Source organism: Mangifera indica, chromosome 20, assembly GCF_011075055.1.
Source record: "Mangifera indica cultivar Alphonso chromosome 20, CATAS_Mindica_2.1, whole genome shotgun sequence".
Classification (NCBI taxonomy): domain Eukaryota; kingdom Viridiplantae; phylum Streptophyta; class Magnoliopsida; order Sapindales; family Anacardiaceae; genus Mangifera; species Mangifera indica.
In genome coordinates this window covers 5,837,479-5,846,708 of record NC_058156.1, presented here as the reverse complement: position 1 = coordinate 5,846,708, position 9,230 = coordinate 5,837,479, and the positions used below count along the sequence as shown (strand labels likewise).

The 9,230-nt window shown below is 32.3% G+C and overlaps 1 protein-coding gene across 5 annotated transcripts; it reads left to right on the top strand.

Annotated features, from left to right (window-relative positions):
- Positions 1–748: 748 nt before the first annotated feature.
- LOC123204916 (probable lipid phosphate phosphatase beta) lies at positions 749–3,492 on the top strand. Of its 5 annotated transcripts, none has more exons than XM_044621721.1 (2): positions 749–1,436; positions 2,787–3,492. In XM_044621721.1, exon 1 carries the CDS (start codon positions 850–852, stop codon positions 1,426–1,428), a length of 579 nt encoding a protein of 192 aa, XP_044477656.1. In that variant the 5' UTR covers positions 749–849; the 3' UTR covers positions 1,429–1,436; positions 2,787–3,492. The 5 variants fall into 5 exon arrangements, with proteins under 5 accessions (XP_044477656.1, XP_044477657.1, XP_044477658.1 ...); XM_044621722.1 differs by lacking the exon at positions 2,787–3,492 and adding an exon at positions 2,366–2,784; XM_044621723.1 differs by lacking the exon at positions 2,787–3,492 and adding an exon at positions 1,945–2,095.
- Positions 3,493–9,230: the final 5,738 nt, after the last annotated feature.

Here is a 9,230-nt window from a genome sequence, read left to right as displayed (position 1 = left end):
AAAAGTGCATCAATACAGAAAATTCTCTCTCTCCTTAGTCTTTTACAAGCTTATAATTACGCAGTTGACGATGTTGCATGGTACGATTTGCACACAGTCGATGCGGTTGGCGTAGTACGCGTAATGTTTGGGCGATTTGCCTGTAAATTTGCGCTATTTCGTCTCTTCAACGGCTATACTATACACTTTCAGACACCCATTAACATCGAAACTACATCTTTATATACCATTCAAAACATCCATATGTATAAGTTGGCAAATTTAGGGTTCCATTCTAAAAACCCTAGCCACCACTGTAACCATCACAACCGACGCACATTTTAAAAAAAATATTTTTTTATTCAATCAATAATACCCAACATTTAATCATACCCACACTATATTATTTATATCCGATCGATAAAAATGACATAAACCAAATAAATAAATACAAATGATAACTAACATGTGAAATTATTGTTGATATATTACCGTTTCTATATATTTTGCTAATTGTAGGATATTCGCTGGTGATTTTTGCTCTATACTTTCTGATTTTTTATTTTGATTTTTTTTTTTTCATTTTCAACCAAAGTAACATTCAAAGTTTTTTACTTTTGATTTTACTTATTTTTTTAACATAAAGATAAAATAGGTAAAAAAATTATTATTGACTTAAATAGGTCAAACCTTTTTACCTTAGCCTAAAAACCTATAAACCGATCGATTTTGGTTTATTTTAATTAATTTTCCTTAAAAAAGAAAATTAATTAAACGGACTCATTTTCAATTGTTCAGAAAGCAAACCCCACAAAACAAAGCACATCTGTTTGCACTCCATTGGTCCAAGGCCCCGCAACAACAAACCCAATGGTTCCCTCCTCCGTCACCGCCGCGGCCACCACCACGACGGAATCACGATCATTCCACCACTCTGTGATAACCCTAGACACCACAATCTCTCAATCCGTTCACTCTCTCTTCCACTCAATCATACCTCGCTCCTTTCTCCACCTCCTCGAATACTCCGCTGACTTCCGTCTATCCTTTCCTCTTGCTCTTTCCCTCTATATCACTCCCATTCGGCCCACTTACTTAATTCCCTTCCTTCGGGGTCTCCTTCTCGATCTTCTCTTAATCGGACTCGTTAAATCAATCTTCCGCAGATCTCGCCCCCACTACAATCCTAACATGATCCCCGCTGTTTCTGTTGATAACTTTTCTTTCCCCAGCGGCCACGCCTCCCGAGTTTTCTTCATTGCGGGTTTCTCTTATTTGTTCAATGTTTTTATCGGAAATAGTTGGTTTCTGTTTGCTGTTTGGGCTTGGGCTTTGCTTACTTCGGTCTCTAGAGTTCTGCTTGGCAGACATTTTGTTCTAGATGTTTTTGCTGGAGCATGTTTTGGTGTGCTGGAAGCTATGATTGTGTTTAGCTTTTTGAGTTTTTAGAGTTTGAGGTAATTTTTTTCCCCTTACATTTTTAGATTTTTCAAGAAATCTTGTTCTCCCACTGGGAAGTTTACGTGAATTATGTGTGCTTTAAGTGTCTTAAATTAAGTGTTGATTATTGATTAGTTAATATAACTGTTACACAACAATTCTTGAGATAATTTTGATGAATACATTTTTACTGTCTCGAATGTGCTTTAAGAAGCATCTATGAAGTAGTATAACTTGTAATATCATCCGAAGACAGTGTTTTAAACTTGCATTCACTATAATTGGTTATTGGAGGAATTACCTGGTTCGTAGTTCGTTGGTGTTAGGGAAGGAAGGTTTCTTTGATTTATATTTGTCAAGGACCTCGGGGAAGCTGGAAGTGTAGTTTTAGCTTATCTTTTATTGGGTCAATTTTTCTATCCCGGCTAAATGCAAAAGTATAATTTTTTTATGAATTACTGGACATCTGTACAGACAAATAATTAGTATTTTGGCCAATACAGAACTAGCTTTGACATTATGCAGGGCTCTCTTTGATGTGCTTAAAGCTTTCTTGTTGTCCATGCTTTCAAAGAACTTTTGTATATCAACTGGCTGATCCAACATGGAACAAAAGTTGTAATTCTGCGTCTCTTCTTTCTGAATAATAGACATTGTTTTGTTTTGAATTTGTAAACTTGATCTTTGATTTTGTTGTGCTTCTATGTGGTCATTAAATAATTTGCTAACTGTAGAACATGGACAATGCTCGTTAAACTCATTTATGTCTTATATCTTTTTGAAATCCTAATGAGTAATGAAAATGAAATTGGCATGCACAGGAGGCTTTGGGGAAGAAATATTAAATTTTTGTGCTGCAATGAATCATATGAATAATAAGTTATGTATGCTTTAGAAAAATCAATATGATGTTGCTGCTTGCTAACTTTGCATCATCCATTTCTAGGATTGTCGGGTCTGCCTAAATCAGGCAATGTCAGCTTGAAGATCAAATTATCAAGTTTCCAAAGCTTATATTGACTTTTTATGTGAATACCATCCATATTGTAACCTCATCTAATTATTGTGTAAGCTTTGGGCTAGGTTCTTTGTGACCCAAATTATTGAACTTCCTAACTAAAATTCACTATGAATATGTTTACAGCCATTTCTCCTTCCAAAGTGTTGCTATATCGATTGGCTAATTCCTTAAGGGTGTCATACATGAACATTTTGATTTGTGCAGTTCATTGTTGCATTATAGTTGGTTTTCTAATTTATTATTGTACTTGAATCAAAATGCTTGTTAACATAGCATCACTGGTTTAGATGTATAGAATCAGATATTACTCCAAATAATTTGCTGATTTTTTTTTTTTTTTTTGGAGAAATAGCACAAATGTGCTGGCTGTGGTTCCCTGCATTGTTGGATCTTCGTCTTCGTCTTCACGTCTCTGAAGTAAGCTTGCCCTGTTTAGTACTGAAGTTACTTGTTCTCTTATAGTGGAGAATGGAGATGGTTTCTTTAGTATAAACTGATATATGTTGTCACCCTCAAGTGTGTGTGTGTGTGTCAGCTGCAATCAGAGGACTTTATTTCTTCTACTTTTGAGTCTTCTACACATTGAAGCTTTAAATGTGCTTTTACACTGAGTAAATAGGCATGTGGTTTGAATCTCGACAATTTAATGGGAACTGCTTTTAGAACACATGGAATTAGTGTATTCTCCAGCAGAGCTATTGGGAGATTTCTATAGCATCTTTACTTGTATTGAGTAATTGCATATGTCATGCTGAATACTGGGCTAGCTGTGGTTGGACTACTAAGGAAGAGAGATGCATATCCCATGTGCATTTCATCAACTATTTTTCAAAACTCTTGGGACTCCTATGGTACCCACCCAATTAATCATATAAAACTTGGTGACATTCTGCAAGCCTCCTTTACCGCACTTGAAAGCCTGGTAATTTGCTATTGAGATGTAATTTCAACAGATTATTGAAGGTTGTGAATAGAAGGGGGTAAAGATGTTTTTGAACAATAATTTTGATGAAAAGTAGATTTGACTAAATTTAAAGAACTACTCTTGAGTATACTTTTTGTGATACCTTTTTCTTGCTTTCACTGAAATTGCTCATGACAATTTCTGTACCGCCAATGTTACCTAGTGGAAATTTCTGCTTGTCCAATATTTGAAAAAAATGTTTGAAAAATAGTTATCTCAATCATTAATTAAACATTTGCTTTGATCTTGTTAAGCTTTTATCCAATAAGATGGTGGTAATTGAAGTGATTGATTGTGACATGGGAAACTTGCTAGATCAGTGCTCACAGTGATTGTCATAAGTTGCTCTTGCTTGTTGAATCATTCTTGTTGTTAGTATATATGATAATGGAAATGTGAAACATGCCTGGATATAGAGGTTTTGTACCTCTTCAAGCACCCATGCCACAGAAAGGGTTTTTTTTTTTTTTTTTCTGATGTATATCATCTGTTTGATTGCTTTAGGTATAAATAAACAATGTTTTTGTATGCTGTCGTAACATGAATCATATTGTTATAATTATGCATATTAGTACTTGCTTATGTAGAAACTGAACTGCAATCAATCTTTTTTTTTTTTCCTCTAGAGACTGATGGTGTTTCTTTTATATTCTAGTTGGACATAGCCATCAGCTTTATATGTTTAAGCACACCGACTTGAGGGATCCGACCTTAGAAATTAAGTCTTGAATTTGTGGTTGGCTCTTTTAGGCTTTGCCTGTATTGGTTGTATGGCTGGTCCCTTTCAATTGACTAAAGCTTTGGGCTATGCTGTCAAAATTGGAGGTTGTTAATCTTTGCAGGTTAAAGTGTGTGCTTTTCATAATTGCTGTATTTGATCTCAGTTTGAAACCTATAAGCAAACTTTTCTGCCAGATCTTAGACTGTATGGTTATCTCCCCTAAACAAGATTCAATCATTCAAGCAGAGGTAGATTAGAGAATACCCAGAAAAAAAAAAAAAAATCAAAATCCCATAAAATCAGGCATTGATGACACAAATGCAGAGAAACAGTAGGCAACCATGTTCTTGTGTTACTGGCTCTTAACAGCGAACTCACCAGTGATTTTACTTTTAGAGATTGGAAGGATGTTAGAATCCAATCTTCAGATATGATGCAGCGGAAAAGCCTTAAGATGAAGACTAAGTCTGGGATGAAGTTTGCATAATGCTGAGCTCATTGTCAAAATATGACATGCACAAGCTTGTCAATGGAATGGTAACGTGCGATTGTAAGTAGGATTTTGTACAAAAAAGTTAATTTGTGCGCTGGCCAATGGCTATCCTGTGTATGAGTTTAGACAATTTGATGTGCTCAGGGAAAATTTGGGCACCTTTTATCTCTCTTTTACGAAGGAAGAGTTGACAGATTTAGACTTGTATTGTATTTGGGTTTTGGCAGTTCTTCATCATTACTGCCACATATTACCTGGGCAGATAGATTCAGAAGAGAAAAGCATTGACACAATTGCAGTAGGAGGATCGGAAGAGCTTGGGAGAGATTAATACATTGCATGATTGGAGTACTGTATTCTTAACCACCATGTTTATGATCAAAATTCAACTATTTGTTTCCTCTCCGTGGAAGAGAGATAATTGTGCTTCAACATCACTTATTATTAACACTAGGGTCTAATTTATTTTTCCTTTTTGAGATTATTTTGTATTTAATTTATTTGTTTTGTTTTAAAAAATATTTAAAACACTTTTATAATTATAAAAAGAATTCTTTTGAGTGTATAGTGTTCCATATTGTAACTAATCCTGATAATTTGTGTCATTAAATTATGTTTGTAACGTGTCAATTTGAGTTTTGAGTTAAAAACCTTTAATTATAATCTAATCTAAATTAGAATTGTATGAAAAATATTCAATTCTAGTCCAATCCTATAATGTTCAAGTTAACCTAATAAAACTCAAACTGATTCGACACTATTATTTGTAACATCTTGGGTTTAATAGGATATTGTCAAAATGTTTAAAGAGTTCATAAGTTATTTAACTAATCATATTTTAACATCTTCAAGTAATATAAAATGTATATACATATCCAACATTTTTTTCGTACTTTGTTGATGTGAGATTTCCCTAAGTGCATCAGAATAAGTGTTTTTAATATTTTAATTTTTTCATTAAATTACACTAAACTTACTATTTATAAAACTTACTATAATATTTTGTCTTATTTATAAATACTCTAAATATTATATATAAAGACCATTAAAACATACAATAATCTTACTAACAAAATTATATTTTTGTTACCGAATAATTAAATAAAAATCAAGAATAAATAAGTAATCATAACTATATAAAGATAGAACAATATATAATTTATAAGAATTTTAATTGTTGATATTATCTTATAATATTTTTATAATTTATTCATATCAAATTTTATTAGAGTAACGTTTCTCTAAATATTAAAGTTGGTATGGGTTATTTTTATATTAAATTAAATTAAATTTTTTTATATCGTGTCATATCATATTAATGAACTGTAAATGCATTATTTAGAAGGGCTCTGTTTAATTATTAGAATGAAAATGCAGTAAGAGGGAGGACTTTTATTGACTAAATTTCCATGTGGATCCAGTGGCACGATAGTGCATGAGCAATTGCAATGGGGGGATATTTTGCCAGGCAAGTTAATATTCCTCCTTTTGACAAATTAAGTAATAATATTTTTGATTGATAGATGATACATGACTGCAATTTTCTGCTGGGGAAGATGAAAACATCAACCAACTGTTTTGTGGTCGTCGCCCACGGCTAGAGGTAGTGTTGGGTCAGGCTGGGTTAGCTTTAGCTCAGTCTATCGGGTGTAAGGATCGAGTCAACCCATGAAAACTTTAAAACCGAAGCTTTACCCTATATACAACGGGTTGCTCTTAGATGGATTGACCCATTAACTTTAATAAAAATTTATTTTTATTAAATAATTTTTTAATTATGTTTTCTTTAATTACAAAACATGTTAGAAAATTAAATTGTGATAAAAAAGAAGATAAACTTATTTATAATAAAGGAGTTAGTTCTCATGATCAATATCACTGTTGTGGGATTTAAAACATGAGTTTGGTTGAACCTTTTACTTTATTTAATCTTTATTTACAGTGTATAAAGAAAATGAGTGATTGAATTTTTTTAAATGTGAAACTTTTACACTTACACTTTTGTATTTTATAAATAGTCATAGAAATTAAAGAATAAAATCTTCTATTTCCTTCATCGACTATAAATAACTCAAAGTCATTTTTTAAGTCTAAAATTTTTATTTCTTTATAAATATTTATAATTTTTTATATTATAATTATTAATTAATTAATTATAATTTTTAAAAAATTATGAAAGGTAATGGATCGGGCTTGGCCGACCCATTGTTCTAACACTTAGGCCCATGACTTGACCTTGAGAGATCTATGGGGTGGGCTCTTGATACACTGCAGTACTGGATCAGACCTTATTCCCAAGTTTTAGATCAGGTCTCTATTTAATCTAACCCAATTGACATCTCTATGCACAACATTGACTGAGTTGGACTTTTCGACCACCTTAATTTTACTTTTCTCCGTGGCCCATCATCCCTGATGAACTTTTAACACAATTATGAGCTTTCTTGATACTAGAATGTACTATTTTATTTATGGTCCTAAGACTATATATATAAGAAAATTGAAATTTATACCCACTTTTTGACTTTTCTATACAATTTTATTTAATATTTTTCTGGTTATGCATATATACCACAAAGTGAGCTATAATACCAAATTTATTCTCGTGTTCAACTTTAAAAACACAACATTCAATTGACTTTTCACTATAAAATAGTAGTTGTTTTATGAAAAATTTTGCATAAAAATCATCATAATTCAGGTAAGTGTTGATCCAAACTCTTAATATTATCTATATTTGATTACACAATTAAATTATAATTTATAGTACATAAACTTTGTGATTTTGTTGAGGAAATGAGATTTTTGACAAATGTTACTTTTTGTCAATTAAATTAGTTAAAGTACCGATATATCTACTAGAAAAATTTATTAATTAGGTGGAATGCATGTTTATGATATGTTTGACATGAATATGATGTAGAAAACATAACTAGTGAAGAACGAAAGGTAGGCGAGGTGCACCTGGAAGTCCTGACAAGCCCCATTAGGTGAGCCTAGTACAAACGAATATGTTGTAATTTCTCATTTTATTTCAAAAATTATAATTTCCCTAGTTCATTTGTCATACTTTAATTATCGTAGGTTTTACTTTCATTTCAAAATGGAAAAAAGTTGTTTTTATGATTCAGTTTGGAGGAAAATGGGTTACAAGAGATGACAATATTACGAGATATGTTAGTAGGGACGAAAGAGTGATTTGCATTGACATAAGCGCTAGTTTCAAAGGATTTGTTGAAAAAATATGCTATTACCTAAAATGTTCACATATTTATGCTTAATGAAGTATCATTGAGTAGAAAGCCTATGAGATTTGAGATAATGATGATTTTGAGTATGTGATGTTGGCAGTACGAAAAAAAACTAGGATCTACACAACTTTATGTTTCAGAGAGTTGTATCGAAGGAAGAGACAATCTTCAAGAAGAATAGGTTGAGCATGAACAAAAGGAGGATAATTCGACATACAATTGGGCACAATCACATATTTTCTAGGAGTATGATGTGAATCATGATGATGAAGATGATAATGAGAATTATGATAATGATGTTAAGGGTAATGATGATGATGATCAATTCACGAGGTTTGTGGAAGTTGACAAGATGTATGATGTACCGATCAAAGACCCTAAGATGTACGATGCATGCGAAGATGCTAAGAGAAGTCCAATCAATGATCGTAATGATGAGGTCGAGTGTTATGTGGAACATTATAGTTTGGTCATAAAGCATATATGAAAAATATTCATGATCCTAATTTTTTTTAGTGGGTTTTCTAAATTATCGTGGATGTTGAGAACGAGGCTATTAGTAATCATGAAACACAAACTGAAAAGAGTTTAAAAGTAATGGGTTATTATAATTCTAAGGTAGAATTAAAAGAATTATTTGAAAGACATGCTTTAAAGATAACTTTTGAATACAAAGTACCTCACTCTGATAGGAAAATGTAGAAGAACAAATGTTTAGTTGAGTAATGTAAATGGTAGGCAGAGCAACAAAGGACAACAATGGAGATTTTTAGGTGTTATAGTATATTGGCAAAGAACACACTTATCTATGGGATTAGATATTACCACATCATAGTCAAGTTAGTGCTCAAGACTTGGGGTCAATCCTTAAATCAATATTTGTGGTTACCCACATATATCGACAAAAAGAAATTATCTCTGACATGGCGACTATGTACAAGATTGATATATCATACATACAAGTGTGACATGCCAAGACATATGCATTAAATGCATTAAAAGGATCACTCGAGAAGTCTTTTATGCTCTTACCTAAGTATTGTCATAATCTAGAGTTATGAAATCCTAGAACAATAACACATATTGATAATGACGGAGATAATAAGTTTAAGTTTTCTTTATGGCATTTGGGTGTTCGATAAGGAGGTTTTAGCAGTTTTGTTATCTAATGATTTCCATTGACACTTAACATTTAAAGGGGAAGTACTTTTGGTCACTATTAGTTACTATTATGAAGGAGGGTAATAATCAGATTCATCTGCTAACCTTTGGTATTGGGAGAAAAGAGAAATTGGAAACGTGGACGCTGCTCTTGAGGTATCTATATATATGCATTAGTGACGTCTCAAACTTGGTCATTA

Coding starts and splice junctions, on each gene's coding strand:
- LOC123204916 (XM_044621721.1), top strand. CDS start 850: ATGGTTCCCTCCTCCGTCACCGCCGCGGCCACCACCACGACGGAATCA.